Source organism: Lottia gigantea (assembly GCF_000327385.1).
Source record: "Lottia gigantea unplaced genomic scaffold LOTGIsca_2, whole genome shotgun sequence".
Lineage (NCBI taxonomy): Eukaryota > Metazoa > Mollusca > Gastropoda > Lottiidae > Lottia > Lottia gigantea.
The window spans coordinates 2,520,385-2,538,894 of record NW_008708400.1 but is presented as its reverse complement, the minus strand read 5'-3'; the positions used below and the strand labels follow the sequence as shown (position 1 = coordinate 2,538,894).

General features: G+C 33.5%; 1 protein-coding gene across 1 annotated transcript; it reads right to left on the bottom strand.

Moving 5' to 3' along the window:
* Nucleotides 1-7,211: 7,211 nt before the first annotated feature.
* LOTGIDRAFT_228276 (hypothetical protein) lies at nucleotides 7,212-16,085 on the bottom strand (the record flags this gene model as incomplete). Its single annotated transcript, XM_009053281.1, has 9 exons — nucleotides 15,826-16,085; nucleotides 13,765-13,877; nucleotides 13,109-13,162; nucleotides 11,444-11,511; nucleotides 10,128-10,276; nucleotides 9,027-9,204; nucleotides 8,408-8,466; nucleotides 7,650-7,808; nucleotides 7,212-7,406 (listed from the first exon to the last, which is right to left on the bottom strand). The coding sequence occupies exons 1-9, from the start codon at nucleotides 15,898-15,900 to the stop codon at nucleotides 7,212-7,214; spliced, it is 1,050 nt and encodes a 349-aa protein (XP_009051529.1). The 5' UTR covers nucleotides 15,901-16,085.
* Nucleotides 16,086-18,510: the final 2,425 nt, after the last annotated feature.

Genomic DNA, 18,510 nt, shown 5'->3' with positions numbered 1-18,510 from the left:
TCAAAATTTATATTGGTTAAACTGTACATAATGCCCGAGGTCACCTGTAAATGCTGACATTTACTACACAGATTATCTCCGACCAAACAATCTGAAAACCACCAAACGTCAAACATGGCTTAAAGAGGAATGTTGTCCGTTCTATATACAGTAACTAAAGCTATCAATGCCAAATTGTTCCTTTATAATGAAAATAACATAGATTGATCGAAATACGGCAGTGAATCTAAAAGTTTGCTCTTTTTAAACATTGGTATTAGTATTACAGTCTAAAGTTACCGCACTTAAAGATTTCCTTGATCATTAATTTCAAATATTTTGATTATGACGTCAAAAGTAATTGAGTTTTATAGATATCAATGATTTCTTTGTTTTTGAATATTGGATAATTATTCACTAATTCATCATTATTCATCATGATTATAGTATAAATGATAAAAAATAGACATGTTCATCGTACTTTAACACCTGTTTATCATAGGTAAGGAACCTTGTTATTTTTTTTTTAATTGATACATGTAATTATCACCATGGACTGTTGTTTCTGAATAGCCTTTTGCTGATTATTTTTATAAGTATTAAAATATTTCCCCCCAATTAGCGTCGATGTGGAAAATATATAAATTTCTATTCTGAATCCTTAGAGGTTATTGTGTAGTTATGAATGATGGGCGAGGTTTTGCAGGAACTTTTTGGAATTATCGGCTATTTAGACGCAATAAGTGCAATTTGTAAGGAATGACAATATTGTGTCAACCGACATCAATTTTCTCTTGGTTTATACTATTTCAGCTCTTTGTCTGTTAAAAATTCAGAATGAAAGTATTAATCTGTTTGTTGGTTTTGGTGACTGTGACGGCAGCTTTTTACAGTAAGAATTTTTAATTATATCTATGCTGATTTTTTTTCTTTTCACAGACCAGAAAAATATCTCGACTCGAATAAAGTTTATTTTGGTTTGATCATTTAAATTTTAGTCAGTTTAAGAAAAGGTTGTTATTTGAACCAAGTTTTGAGTGTTAAATTGCCTGCCACACGCTGAGACACCAAGGATCAACCTTCATGATCTAAACCAGAGATTTTCAACTTATACAGGCTTATAAATAGGTCACAAATCTAATATATCACCAGGTCAATAAATAATATATATCCTCTTCGTATGTAAAAGTACAAACTATTATCTAGTTATCTAATATATGTATATATATATATATATATGATTTATTGTTTGTTTTAGGACAAAAACCTTACTATAACAGATGTGAGTATTTTTTTAATCAGACGTTTTATTTTTCCTCTATATTAATATTGCTATGAATGTGACTTTGATATTTTCTTGAGAGACAAGGTAGCTCAGTAAGTAAGGTCCAGGGTTTAGTCCCGGATTATTTCGAGATCATACCTTGAGATTTTGCTACTCGTTTCCCCACTGTCAGTGAGAGACACTGGCATGTAAAGAAGCGTCAAGTCGTTTGAATGGGACAGGCTGTGCACGTTTAAGATCCCTCGATAATTGGAAGAGCAGGCTAATGTCGCTGTCCAGGTAAAATGTCCCTCATTGCGATCTCTTGCTGGTCTCCGTAAGCCCGCAAGGTGCAGAAAAGTAGGACGTAAAACTCCAGTCTTTTAATTTATTTTAATATTTTCTTGCTCAGCTAATTGAAGCTTAGACTAAACTTGCGTTCCGTTTTTTGTTAACTTATTTTTCATTTAGCCACCTCAGTCAGGGTCTTAGGACAACCCTCCTAAACATTCGTCTGTTTGATGACACCGCAAGGCAATCAAAATTTCTGCACCCTCAAACGCTGGGATTTTGTGTCGCGAACGAGGCACTAAGAATAAAAGCTAATAAATAAAAGCGGAACGCAAGTTTGGTCTAATTTAAATTCCTACATGACTCTTCTCCATATTCCTAAATCATTTCGGAGTAAATGACTTTTTCAAATGTATCAATTGACATTTGAAAATGGTTATTCTATCTATTATGTCGTATTTCTCAATTCAACTGCATTTAAATAGGTGTATTTATTAATCACCCGTATCTATATTCAAATTACAAATCTAGACATCGTGCTTGTCTATTATTGAACATAGCTATAAGTTACAAGGGGACGATTCAGAGGGGCAAACAAAACTTGATATCCGAGATGAGATTTATAACTTTTATGCATCTGATTTTGCTAAAACTCAACGCAATCCTACGTCAGCTACATTATCTTTGTCTTTTTCGCCTTTGCGAAAGAAATGGCATCAATTCCAAGATACAGAAAACTTACTTTATCTGGTCTGTTCAAGTAAATATTTATCAACATTATGCCCCCTTAAATGAATGAATTAATATCTTGTTTTTCAGGGAATGATATTAGTGACAATGGTTATGGTAAGTATATTGGTCTATTGAATTTCAAAGGATGGGCTTTTTTTATGTATAAGCTCCTGTATTTTGAATTTTGACATGCTAAATTACAATGACTATCATTATATCTAAATTTATCTTGTGTCTTGTCTTATATTGCTGTATCTTGTTGTATCTTGTCTCAACTTGTTGTATATTGTTGTCGCTCCAAACCAAGCATAAGCTGTTTATACGGTTACCACATTAAAGGGATTGTAAGGAGGTCTTCTGAATTTGTTATGTGTATCAGAGACATTGATAGCATCAAATTGCACCATTCCAATTTTCAGTCAAATGTCAGTGGTTTCTGTAGTGTAATTCCATTAAAACCAAGTGTATGATGACGTCACTAATCACAAAGGGCCTTTTGTGATAAAGCACATTTCGCGATTAATGACGTCATTTGTGCGAATTGATGCTACCAGTAACCCCAATACATATAAAAAAAATAAAAAACCTCTTTACAATCCCTTAAACATGCTACACCCGATTTCCACAGGCACATTTGAACGGTATTTAGAGATGACCGTTCGATTATTATCTAAAGATAAATCTTTCACGAGTAAAATTACCTGCCAAGAATATTTTTAATTATTTCATAATATATGTTTGTATTACTTTTCTAGATAACGATAATCACTTCAGACGAGGTATGCTTTGCAATTAATATTTAAAGGGAGGGGAGAAGGATTTTTTTCTTCGTTCATAACTCTGAAGGGTCGTTCAGGGGTTAACACAATTGTCAAGGGGCTCACAATACCAACCATAAAAAATTCGAAGAAGAAATTTGAAAATCGGGATTCAAAAGCCTGACAAACCTAACATTCCCCTCCCCTACCCCGCTAGGGTTCACCATTTATTATTTTATTATATAGGTGATAGAATTTAATTGTACATTGACTCTGGATTTTCATTCCGATAGTTATTAAGAAAGTTGCGGTTGGACGTAAGAATATTTAGTCGGCTTTATAGATTGTTATGTTTTAGATATACACTGTAATAGCTAAGCAAAAGCACTTCACTTCACTTCACTTCACTTCTAAAGTAGAACTAGAAAGATAGAACTAATGTATGTCATTGCATTTTCTTTTTATTTGGTTTTTGTAGGTGTGAGATACAATAGCTTTCACGACAATGATTGTAAGTTGTTTATTCTTTTTTGTTAATGTAGAATCAAAGAACATACATTTCAGTTTCATCGACATCGCCCCCTCATTACATATTCTAGCTGATAGCATAGGAAGTTATCACAAATAGTACCTATCCAATCGCAAAAGTTTTACAAATTATGTATGGCAGCTATATGAACTATTAGTCTATAAAAATAGGTCTTTAACATAATGAAAGTATGAAAAAGTTCACTATCCTCTTGTTCCCCAAGAATGTATAAGTTGGTGATCCATTTAGCTGATTATTACATTGTATATTTAACACCACAATCGTTACAAATGTTCAACCAGAATTGTTGACACCTAGAATCAGGTTCGAAACTAGAACCTTATGACGTAAAGTAATACGTCTCCTCTTCACAATGTAAAGATACTACGAACTTCGTCCTATACCTTAACTGCAGTTAACCACCTTTCTTGTATCACGGAATGAAATGATTTGATTGGATTGTACTCCAGCAGATTCAACCAATCAGAGCCTTCAACAGAAAGACTCAAACATTATGACTTATTGTTGACAGACTTTCTGTCGAGAGCTCTGATTGACTGTTCAATTAATCGTACAATCCAATCAAATCGCTGATTTACAGTCTGTGATACAAGAAAGGTGATTATTGCAGTCAAGGTATAAGACGTAATATTCGTCATGGCTTGACATTATGGAGATGCTCAGACTGGGAACCAGAGCCTTATGACAAATGCAATGTACTGTGAAATTAAATACATAACGAAACTGACCAATAGAAATCTTATTTTATTATTAGTCGACTCTCCAGATAATTATGACAATGATAATCATTATCCCCAATACAGACGACCACAAAGAGGCAAGTATATTTAGATTATAAAATGAATATAGGCTAATTTGATTTCTTTTCGGTGGCTTTCATGGTGTAACTTAACTCGTTCTATATAAGAAAAATTAATTCTATTAAAATCGTTTTGCGTAAATTCTCGAATAGAGAATATTTTCTATTTTCTACTGTACCGATAATCACCGTCACCAGACACCGTCTATTCGTACCTGTTTAATAGAAGACAGCTAGCAAAGAAAGAGATATCCCATAATACCGAGAGCCAGCTTTTCTCACTACAGCATTGGAGTGGTCAACAAGCCTTTCTTATAAATATCTTAATGATAATAATTTAAGTGGTCAGTGTTTGATGAACAATCTATAAACTTTCGTTTTCGTTGTCTAATGGACATGATGTATGAAGTATCACACTACTCGTAAAGTGACTTAATCGCATCTAAATAATCATTTCTAATTCTCTTGCAGTTCTAAATTACCATCGTAAGTAAACTTTTCATTTGTTAAGACCAAATATACAAATGGTGCAGATATTTAATTTCACAGTAATATTACTAAATAGAAGACTATAATCTGTTAAAATCTGTTATATAAGTTGTCACATTGTTAAAGGGATTGTAAAGGTTTGCAGGAACCACAGATGTCTGATTGAAAATTGGAATGGTGCAATCTGTGTCCCCAATACACATAACATTTTTAGAAAACCCCTTTACAATCCCTTTAAAATATGAATATTTTGAATGTCAAAGTACATATAGTTGTAACATTTTATAATGGAAAATTGAATTCTATCTACTTATTTGTCTAAAAGAGCTAAACGAATGGAATAAGATTATAGACTGTGAACAGTGTAAGTTGTGTGCCAGTTCAAAGATAACCTCATGTGGGTTGAAATACACTTTATTTGTTCCTAATTTTTCAGGACCAATGTTCAGATTCACCGGTTAATAAGGTTAGTATTCCGTAATTTGAAATTGTAAACGTCGTTCCATGATGAAAATTAACCCCGCTACATGATGCTGTTGATATTTACTACACCTGCATTTGTACAAAGTACTGGAGAACTATTTCTATCTATCTATCTAGCTAGCACAATGTTTTCTTGGCCTTTAAAGCATTTGAAAATACAAAGCAGTAGAAATCTAGAACAATTTTAGATAGCTCATAATCTAGTTAAACATTATAAGAGATGAATGTTGGAAATACCTGATAAGGTCAGATGACTGAAAAAGAGCCCAGTGCTCTCCACTTTTGTGGCTGTAAAGAGAAATTCATTCAAGCACAAGACATAAGGAAAGTTGTGAATAACACCACCTCATATTATCATACTGACTGATCTGTTTTGTTTCAGATTAACATCAAAGATTTAAGAACTTGGCGAATTGTTTTATGGTAGTAAAATAAACTATACTCACAACAACACAATAATGTTATTTATCAATATTTTGCAATATAATCTATTAAATAGCTGGAATGGTGTAATACAGTCCTTCTCCTTTAACATGGGACCCACTACTTGAGAACTTAACGTTGTAGACCCATTTCATTTTATGGTCTCCATGAAAATTGAAAATGTTACGTAAGAGAGAACGTCAAAATGATTATGGAAACATACAAAGTCAACATCATTGTTTAGAATGGAATACAGGGGGCAATATACCAAGTCCCTGTAATACTCAGGATTTTTACTCTACAGCATTTATTGACTTAAGATGGATTTCCCTTGTAGTATTTAAACGATTCCTTTTAGAAAATGGATGAAATTAAGCCTGGTAACAAAAATAACAATTTATTCAACATAAATAACTAATTCATATTACAAAACAATAATAAAAGATATAAAATAATGCTTGAAATGGCTAAGAGACGGTTGTACGTTTCCGTCAGGTACGATGGGAAATCATCAGATCAATAGAAAATGCGAATAAAGTCAGCGGATTCCCCATTCTCGGAGATGCCGCAAATCCCCATAAAACAGAGCCATGTTTTCTGACCCTACTCCAGTCGATAACTGTCAAAATAGGTATCTGATCAATAAGAAACAATTATATAGTTATTCGACATGAATTTCAACTGAAATTTGCGGATTTAGATATTCTTCACCTTGCCTTCATACAAAGCAAGGTGTTTTGATGGTTTTGATGGTGATCACTTTAACAAAAATAACAATGGACATTAAAGGTTTTGGCGAATTCTTAAGAGATTCTGTTTTTAAAGAATGATTTTATTTTCAACTATATAAGTTGAAAAGTTTCAAATATCCACGAAAATAATAATATTCTCTATAATCAATATATATATTATAACTGTGAAAAGACGATAAAAAAGAAATAAAAACTACAGTGATTACATTTCAGACTTTAGATTGATTATTATCTCCCTTTAACTACGCTACAGTAGATACAATTGGTGAGATTCACAAAAAGTTAACTAACGACTAAGTAGCACTTGGACCAGATTCGCTCTCATGAACGTTATCACAAGCAAAGCTATATAATTCTAGCGATCGACAGACCGCACGTCTAAGCAATGAAGGAATCCGTCGTTTTGTTATGGTCAATGTACGAAATGAAAGAGTTTACTTGTTCTGTAGCTAGTCGGGCCCGATATACATAAAAAAATGATTAACATTTTATATCCACCATTCTCCTTTACTTCACGAGATGAAATTTTCAAGTGTCAACAACACTCAGCCAATTCAGATTCGAATCAAATCGAATAGTGTCGAGCTTGGTAACTAGAATCATATATTTACAGCCGAACATTACATCTCGTTGTCGTTGCTGAAAGCCCATTTGGTATCTTTGGGTTTTAAAAGGTACATGACTTGTCCTTTCAAACCACACCATCGTCATGTCCACTAAAACTTCTGGGGTTTGAGGCATCTGTGACAGCAGGTAATAAATTTTCTGTGACGGCTGACAAACCTTTGAGATCTTTGTGATTGAATTCGTTGGTTAATGTATGTCTGGCTAGTATATTAGAAGATAAACTGGGACTCGTGGAAGCGGTACTTATGGATGTCGAGCTCTGAAAAGAGAAAAATTTTCTATCAGACCGAAACCCGGAAAATTGTTGTTCAGACAAATATAGAAACCTATAGCGTACAGATAGACTTTTTTAATGAACAGGAACATTGTTGACTGCCACAGTTGCATTTAGGGAACTTTCTTGGTGGCCATATACATTTCTTTAAGAAGTATTAATGCATTTGTCGCTTGAATTTTGCGAAGAAAATTCCATTTAAGAAAATATATTGAAAATTATCATTACGTTTATCTTCGACATGATTTCTTGTGGTAACTCAACAACAGGACCGCGCAGAATCGACTTCCGGAAGTCTGGGATAAAGGTCAACACAAATGTCACTATGGAGCCTGCTGTTAACCATTCTGTTGCTGTAGATACTAGATATGGTACCCTTAATGTGTCCTGAAATAAAATAGCCAACCATTCATAAAAACCAAAAACAAAACACTGATGTACAACAGAAAATAAGCTTCTGGGTTCCTGGGTTATTCATTTTTCATTTCAAAGCTCAATAATTACGACGCTTAAATTATTTGTGAAAGCTCATATTTAGCAAAGCTTATAAAAAAAGGATAGACAGGACTATAGTAGTCATTTAGAAGTTTCACCACCTTTACTATATTTTCTGTGTTTGGCCATCTTCAAAATGGTCAAGATATGACTTCTTCTTCATCTTATACCTTGACTGAGATGGCCCACTTTCTTGTTTCCTGGTCAACGATTTGATTGGATTGTATGCCAGCGAATACAGCCAACCATAGCCATCGATTTCACGCATAATTATACTTTGCAGTCTTTCTGTCAAGGGATCCGATTGACTGTATTCGCCACCGTATAATCCAATCAAATTGTTGCATTCACGAACTTCCGGGAAAGAAGAATGGGAGGGACATTGCAGTCAAGGTATAATATGAAGAAGTAATATCTTGACCATTGTAGGGATGATCTTTGGCACGTTCAAAGCAGTTACAAACCTTCATAAAACGTAAACATTAACTTACGTGTTTTGTACCAAGGCCGTGTATTTCACTTAATTTATATACAGCTTTAGAGATAATAACTTATCAAAGTTAAGGTCGTTCATGATTGAAATGGATTCTACAGTAAATAGAGACCGTTTAATAGCGTTCTTTATCCATCTAGTCATTTTTTAAAAATGTATAAACGTGCAATAATTTGCAAACACTGCATTAAAATATTGCCAAGCCTATAAATAGACTTTCTATTACGAAAATATCTGCTGACAAGGAGGACTACATATCGTCACGAACAAATACAAGAGAATTTCACATGCTTACATGAAGCCTGCTGATGGACTGATATTCCCATATGACAGACAAAACTTCAAAATGCCCGTAGCAAGACAAAGCAGAGGTCGCCAGCTATTGGACTCGACATGTCAAAAAGCCTGTACATATATTAGAGCGATTGTAACAGGAGGGCTGCGGGGTTGACTCCTACGACCTCAACCTCCCCTTCGCTTAAGTCTACTACAGAACTGAATGACGGTTTGTTGAATTTCATAAGACTAAAATAATATGCTACGTTTCTTTGTATTTTTCAGCTTTGCTAAAATATACATTAAATTTGCATAAATCTGGCAACATTATAAAAGGATACATATTATTAGGAAGCACGTTAAGAAGACACTGTTGACAATCTGTAGGTTGGCAACTAGAGTATTATTTAAAGGGCGTCGTAATTTCCATGACAACCAAGATTGAACCCAACAGTAACAGGTGCCCAATATAAAAGCCAGGCCAGCACCCACATAATGAGCTGGTTTTATATCCACAGTCTGTAAATAAAAATATATTATTCCATGGCATCCGAGGTTTAAAAAAACAGAAAGCAATATGATTCTCGACTGTGTCCTGTGCTTCAGCAAGCTATAAGCTAATATAGCCATGTTTTTAAGATGGGTTTAAAAAGAGTTTGGTTTAACCACCATTGCCGTTCCACCAGTATCTTTGTATTTGTCTATGACTACAAGATGCCACACTACATTATACTAATAACATGGTTTCATTTAAGAACTTTTCGTGTGACCTGTATCAGATAAGATATGTAAATGTGACTATATTGAATTGGTGCAGCGTAAATTCGCAACGTAAAGGTGCCCTCACACCATAGCAATTACCAGATGCGTATGGTTGCGAATAATATAAGCGGCCATGAGTTCCAAAAGCAACTCACACCTCAGTTTCATAAGAGTTGCGTTCGAAACTTACGACCACTATTCCTATTCGCAACTATACACAACTAGTGATCTCTATGTTGTGAGGGTCACTTAATTAGAGATGGGTTCCCTTATTTTCATTTATGAAAATGAAAATGCTAATACTGATATGAATAGAAAGTAGAGGTGTTCTAATGACTTGGAAAAATACCAGTTTGCCTCACATGTCCATAATTAATTCATAATTAGCTAAATTAGAAGAGAATTGCCAGCAGAATTCGAGTGAGTGACCGATCAAGTCTTTTTTAGTTTATCCAGACTGTATATACATGGACATCTATGATTGTTTAAAATCTCCTTATTATATGCAATAAAAACATAATGATATGATTAAGTATATTGATATTGATATCATAATGATTGATAATTAATTAGAAACACCTATTAATCTAATAGTTTGCCTAATTTTACTCTAAAAACAAGGAAACCCATCTTTAAATGTAAATTCATTTTTATATATATATATACAACGAAATATTTACCTGAAAGTTGGCCACCATACTCAGACCAAGCGCTGACAAAAATCCCATTATGAGTGTTGCGATATTCCATTTCCGATCAGACGTCAATCGCCTGGTTGCTGTCAGCATTGCCCTCATTGTTAGATATCGTATGTAGACATTAAATGCCACTTTAAATATAAAATAAATAAAAATCAATAATTATATTCCTTACTTATACTTTCTGTAGAGATAATGTTTAAAATATCTTCTAATTCACATCTGGAATATTACAACATATTCATTTATACTATAAACTATCCATTTATCCTTTAAAACACTCTTACACAATACCCTTGTTTTCTATAGATACCCTTTAATCAACATATGGGTATATAACAATACCCATGTACTCTTTAAAATACACTTTTATCAAATTACCATTATATTCTAAAACAAAATAATCTATGTATCCTAAATTTTATGTGGGGGCAATGCAACATATCTTAAATAGATTTATGCTAAATTAAAGTATCCTATTTGTTTGAAATGCTGCACAGCAACTTTACCGATTGCCAAAAACACAATCACGCATATGATGTACATATAAAGAATTTTTGCATTAGAATGGTTCCTGTTTTTCTGGGAATATTCCAGGATTACATTTTATCAGTCAAAGAACCATGTATATTTTAAAGCATTAATCTCTTGACAAAGTTTCATTTTAAAGAATAATTAAATTTATGTTGAGACTCTTCTTAGATAACACAGCGGGTTCTAATGTTTTAACCTATTTTTACTCAAGATTTATCTAACCCGGATTTTCTCTGCCAAAAAACTCGTTAGATTTATTTAAACATGCTGTAAACATTTCAACTTTAATTCATGATTAAGGATAAAAAATGGAGTTCGGGTCAAACGAGGTTGTAATAACAGAAAACAACATGTAAACTTTCTATTGCGTTGTTTATCAAAATTACAATTCATTTTACAAACCGGTTCTTATGAGCAGGTGTTAGTAAGATCCGAGTTTAAAGATCAACACAGAGAGTTGAACTCGTCCGAAATTCTGCATTCTGCTATGATACTTTGATTTTTTGAATTGGCATATTGAAAAACTAATAGCATTCAGCAAACTTTAGTAGGGACGTTGTCTGAAATTGTTCTGAAGACAGCGTGGCAGAAAACTCTGAATAACATCATGTTTCAGGTTCTGTTTTATATATTGGGAAGGAAATTTCAAAATTCATAGCTGAATTCCACTGACATTGTATCTGTATAAAAGAGGATGGAAGTAATGGTGTCATGTGTACACAATAAGTGTTATACAACAATAATAGTAGTATGTATATACTTACACAATGTAGAACCAATATTTATCAACTGAGCAAATATACATCTTTCTGGTACCTTGATAGCAGTATAACTGTAAATAGATGAATTGAAATAAAATAGTTTTTTTTACAATTCGGCGCCTAATATGGCTAGTGAACATGGGACGTAATACAGTCTGTAATGAGGTAAATTCTGTCCAGCCAGCGGCATAAGTCCATCGGTTTAGAACTATTAAAGATGGTTTTCCTCATATTTTTGGTGTCAAATCATGCAAACTATTTGATCAATTGGTGTTTCTAATGAATGATCACGCATTTATCATATCATTATGTATGTAATTTATGTACAGTCTGGATAAAGAAAAAAAGACTTTTTGACCTTTCCAAATAGGTCACTCATTGGAATTCAGCTGGTAATTCTCTTATAATTTAGTTAATTATGAATTCATTATGGACATGTGCGACAAACTGGTATTTTTCCAAGTCACCAGAACACCTATACTTTCTATTCATATAAGTATTAGCATTTTCATTTTCATAAATGGAAATAAGGGAACCCATCTTTAAAGCACCTTAAAATGTACAGTCTGCGGGGCCTTTAATAATTTTTCCATCGCACCCGAAGGACTGCACCCTTTCCGTGCCTGCCCTCCATCCTACAACATGGAAATCAGGATCGTAAAAAAGATACATCCCGTTGACCTACATTCCATGAAATAAATGACAAACCAAAGGAAACAAAATGATTAATACAAAACATGAATTAACAGAGTCATTGAATGAAACGACTTGGAATAAAGGAAAATGTATGAATTAGAAGTAAATGAACTTAGAAAATGAACGAAAAAAAGAACAAAAGAACGAATAAACGGATGGAGTACTGTAAACGACCTATGTAAAAGGATGTAGTTAAGATATAACAATATTGATATATAAGTAACATGATATATTTCCCTGTAATTACTCTCTCAATTCATCTAACATATGCTTCTGGAATTCATATGTTCCATATTTTATGCCTAACATGTGCCTGAGGCTTGTAAAAAATCTGCGAACTATTGATGTTCAACATAAAAATGTTATAAAAATTCATGAACTAAAAAACTGCTGATTCTTCAGATTTTTGTTGGAGGATGCCTTACGATGCATTATATGTCGAACACCGGGATGTACTGTAGGTAAACGTCAATAGAGTTGAGAGGTGATTCTGGGCAAAATTTATTGCAATTGACATCTGAAATCCCTCGTGCTTCGCATAGGAAATCGAATTGACAGTATGGTGGTTTGATCTCATATTTGAGGAAATATGACGGCGAAATATGATACTGTTCTTTTAATTACGACGTGATAGAATGGCAACAGCACATGAAATTCTAATATGCCTAACGACGCATTTTATGTTTATCATCGTGATGTGGGCTGTAGACATAATTTAGATGAGTAGAGTTGAGCAATTGTCAATAGAAAGCTATCGTGCTTTTAAGAGGATTCGTAAACCACTGAAAATTGTGAAAATAGTCTGAAATACTTCCTCAAAGATGTCAGCACCAGTCTTGATTAACTCTTGCAGCAGCCCTACCTGGCACAGTTACATGCAAAAAGGTGCAAAGCGAGCCGAGGAAGTGAGATCAAAATGGCAGAAATAAAGCCACAATATGGGCAATAGTAATATTAAAGTACAAGTCTCACCTGATATAAGGAAAATCTGGCTCCACATGACCTTGACTGACTGACACGCCATATCTACAATATATAGTATAGTATATGAAACAATAATTACTTATGTAATATAATATTAGTCTTCATAAACAAAGATTTAATTCACTTACCATCTACTCACACTGATATAATGGCACTTCAACCTCTTCTTTATACAAATAAGTCACTTTTCTTTAGGATACTAAATTCGGGTTAGGAAGTGCAATATGCTCTTTTAACAAATTACCAAACAGAGTGTAGAGTGGGGCAGGAGTAAAGAAAGTATCGTTTCGACAGGATCGAATAGAAGATTTGAAAATTGCTGCGGCGTGTTAAAGGGTATCATTAGTTCAACCTTCCAGTAGTGCTAATTAATTTGATTATTATGGTCAAAGCGTCTTCTTATAGTCAAAGACAATGTTTGTCGAGCAAAGCCACAATTCCTATAGGACTATTATAATGGATAAATGCAATCTTATCATAATGTTGATATAGGTGATGTGGGTTGCTTGACTCGAAGCTAATCATGATCCAGTGAAAATTTTCTTAAACTCGAGTGCGAAGGCATACTTTGTGCTAACCAATCAAAATCGTTCATTATATATACAAACCCTTGATTTCCTGAATATTTTCATCAATATACTCACGTTATAAAGAGCGAGCCGATTATAAAAAATGCTGTTAAAATTGGTAGATAATGGATTCTTCTCTTCAGGAAAAAGAAACAAACCGCCATATCTTCTTCTTCAGTTTTAACTTTCTGAAATGAAAGATTTATAATCTGAAAAACAGTGCGAAAATACAATCGGTTCCTCAATATCTTAATTTACAATGATTTCTAGTATTCTAGTCATCTGATTGGTCAAATACTGAAATCTATTTCACATCTAGTTTTATTGACCAATAAGATATAATATTTCTAAAAGTTTTTTTTGTTATGTTTTGTAGAAGAGTCCTCTAGTTATTTGAAGTGAAATAATTTATATGAAATTGGTCAATTCGGGGGCATGATAGAAATATACGATCGATCTTTTCTGGAGCTCATGTGTATGCACAATCATCCCCATTTCGGTTTTGAATCGAGATTAGAATATCCTTGAACATATAAGCAATGCATAAAATAACATAATGGGGTAACTTGAAGCAGGAATTGGAATTAAAAAAAAGATCGTCAGGAATGCAATACCACCAGAGCGTGTTGCCCTACAACCTGATACTGGAATTTGTCTGCGGTCACATGAGTGTGTAAGAGGAAGAATTCGAGTAGTGTATCAATAATACGGACTTCTGTAAATAAATTCGTTTGCTGAAATATTACTAACTAAACGGGACTTATGATGGTAAAATTTCTATCAGTCTAACAGTCAAGTAGGAATTGGATCGGCTTATTACGGCCCACTTTTCCGGCTTATTACGGTCCACTTTCCGTATCTTAAGCAAATGGGTAAACGAACTCTGATATTTGAATCTCGACAACTGTATCCCTTTAATGGGACAGATTTACCATCAGTTCGACAGTTCGCCTTAGTCTTCGAAACAGAAACAGTAATAGTGTTCACATCTCACCGTCGAAATTTGAGCCTTCGAATCAATGTGTGTTAAAAATTATCTGCGTTTGAAATTTAAAATGACGACTCATCTTTTCTTGATATATATAGAAAATGCAGAGAAATAGAAAGTGAAATTCGAGGTATATTTGAAGGGATTATGTGATTTTCGTGCAGTTCTAGTACTTCTAGTACGGAAGATTATTTACATATACTCAAGATCCAGTTCAATCCCCGAACTGCGAACCGTGTCCTTTAATGCAAGGACACATTATGAAATGTAAAACAGCTAAGGCTGTCCTTGAAATATATACAATACCAAATTCCCTGGGGGGGAAAACACAACGACAAAAAAATTATAGCATATGCTGCTCTCGATAGTGTGTCCCAATAACATACATTTGATACAAGCTGATGTTTATCTTTCTGAAATATCTATTCAACAATTTGAAAGAGGCTAAAAACATTAACCAAAATATTTTAACCCTATCAAATTTCATATTGACAAATTCACAATAACAATATGATGTCTGTAGCTTAACACCATATAAAAATTGTCAAACTTAATCCTAAAACCAGGCAAAGAGTCGATCAACATAACCTTGAAGATTGGCTTAAGTTTCAAACTTTAAAGAGAACATATGATGTAGTTTTGGTACAAAAATAATAATTTTTACATGATAAAACTGACAATCGTCGTGTTCATATCTTATTGAACATTATGTAAACATCTTTAGATAAGTGACGGACCTGACAGGCTGCTAATTGTGTGATAATATGGTGTGACGAACGTGACGAAAAGATCATGTTCAGTTGTTAAATAGCATGAAATTCCAAGTAATCTATCCAAAATTGATCAGTTCACACTTCAGAATCTGGAAAGACCATTATCTACTATAGGATCAAGGTGAACATTCTTTGTCATTCTCTGCCATATTACTCAAATGATTTGGGCAACTTTCGTTAACTTATTACTTGAAATGAATCTTTAGAACAAGTACAATAATTATATTCAGATAAAACATACATGAAGTTGTGCATTCACTCAGGGAAAATAAAATGAAATGGGGTTTGACATATTAACCCGAGAAAGATTTTTTTTAACTTGATTGAAAAGACAGGCGAACTTTCAAAAGAGAAAAGAATAATTATAATACTCACATTTCTTGTGCAAACAAAAACTACAGCTTTTAAATAAATCCAATTGTCAACAGACGGATTGAATACCACATACATGCACTAATAAACAATTTCTTATAAAACAGAATGCTAACAAGGCGTTTTGCAAACTTCAATCAACTTTTAATTCAAGTCGAAACTAATGAGTTTACTATAAAATCCGAATAATAACTCATAAACTTTTCAACTCAAAGAAATCCAAAACAATACTGCTGTGTTAGATATAAAAACACGTCTGTATCTCGACGTACAGGTTTATAAAACCCCGACACTGTCTGTGGTCTTTATTTTATATCAAGTCAGGAGCAATAATAAACTAAAGTGAATAAAAACACAAGTTTCTATCTCTCTCTCATAGAAACCACCTTATAATAGCCAACTAGAAACCTGTAAGAAGATAAGCAATGAAATCTGGCTCCTGTCTAGAACCTGGCCTTAATCAGCTGATCTTTAGATACATACAGTATTGTACAGATGGACTAATGCAGGTTAAAGTTGATGCCAAGATGCCTATTAAAGCCATCAGCGCGAATTCTTATTCACAAATCCTTAGAGCGGGGTTTTTTTTTTTTAACTTTTCCGTTTCTTATACTCCTTTCAGGTTCCTGATCGATTGTTATATTCCCCTTCCTCCTATAAATCCTTTCTATTTGAGAATTTTTTTTTCATGCAATATTGTTCATGTATAGCCTGAATAGAACGACTTAATTATAATATTCAAAAATTTTATTACAAGCACCTCCCACCCGAAAACTGCCAATATTTTAGCTCTGATCAAAATGCATCTCGGTTCTGTGCTTTATTCTATTCAAAAGTATTCCAAGTTGTACCACAATATGAAATACCTTAACCAACTTTGACAGGAAAGTTAGGAGAGCGCTATAGGAGATGTTCCTTTAAAATTCAATTATGTAAACAGAAATTGCCAGATAACAGAATATACAGACAGGACTAGCAAATGTTTTAAATCTATGGGATAAGAAGTGAACAAATGGAAATTAAAAGAAAACTAACGGTAAATTGCAATTTAATGGAGTGAAACTGACAAAGAACACGCATAAAGAACACAGACCTTTCTTTTAGCACATGTCATATTCCACACAATTTTTTGTTACGTTCAAGGTTTCGAAATATGAAGTCGTGTTACATGGGTAAACTGTAACTTATCATTGCAGGCAGAAATGTTCCTGTAAGTGATTCTATAGCAGACCTGTAACTTATCATAAAGACAGAAAGCGTCTTGATTCCATCAAAGATAAACTAAAAGGTGTTACAGTATCTGTTTGGTATCGTTACCTTGTTGTTGGTCGATTCAGATTGTATGTGCCCAACCGCGAAAATTCGTAAATTATTTTCTAAAACAGTAACTTCTAAAAAATCAACCTTTAAAGAACTGGTAGACATTGTACCATGTAGCTTAAATCTTGAGACTAGGCAAAGAGTGAACAAAACATATCACAATATTGGGCATCGCTACAGAAATCTTTGTATCGTCTCTGAATGTAATTGACAAAACATATCACAGATGAAAGCTAATTTCAAGCAGGTTATTTGGTATCCACTGTATGAAAGGGTGTCACAGCAGACCAAAAAAACTGGCACCAGAACTTCTTCCCATCTTGAAAAAATTGGACTTACCCTTTATTTTGTATTCTTATCTGTATTATTATTTGTATTTTCAAAAGCACTTGTCTGCTCATAAATATTGACTTTCAACCAAAACAATTACATTTGCATCAAAATTATGTTACCCTCGGGATGGTATGATTCCATTACCGTTATCATTTAGTTAATGGCCGTATTACTATTACAAATTTAATTATATGTGCACCTTTAAATAATTCTGATAATTGTAGAACTGTGTGAAAAGTGTGATAACAATCTAACGGGTCAGACAGAAATTTGATAATAACCGCCACATATTCTGTTTATCATTTTGAAAAATGCAGATAAAAATACCACGTCTTTATACCATTATATACTGCATAGTTACTGGTTATTGACATCAGCTGGAAATCTGGTGCAGAAAAGTACCTAGTCTTCTAGGCCAATAGGCGGAATATAGCATTGTTTTTGCACCTTGGCAGCATGATACACTTGTTAAGTATAAATCTACATGGTGCCAACACACATAGAGAAAACAGGTGAAACATTTCTTCCCATAAAAAATTAAATGAACATATTGAAGTATATACGTTTCAAGTGTGTTGCACCAGTGCATCTTGAATGTAATTGATTCATATCTTACATTGGCTTTGGAGCTTTTTGTCGAATTCTAATAGCGATTATGATTACTATAACTTCTACACGATGTGCGTGGTTAAACTATACATGAAGGGACTTATAATTCCCATGCGGTCTAAATTTTAAGAAAAGATTCACTCACCTTTTCAGAAGGTTTGACAGGTTTTAAAAAACATTTATTTTCCTCCGAAGATGCCATTCTTCTGAATTTCTACTAGAACAAATTTACTCGGTAACACGGAAGTTTAAAAGGATGTTCTTGTATTTTGAAGTCAGTTTTTGTATACAACTGAACACACTTGGACGTTGAGATTACTATGATAACTATTTACGAACATCCAAGGGACAAATCTGTACACCGTTGATTATCCACTCCTGTTTCTTGCCCCTATAACTGGCCTCTAATTTGTTGAGCTGTAGTCT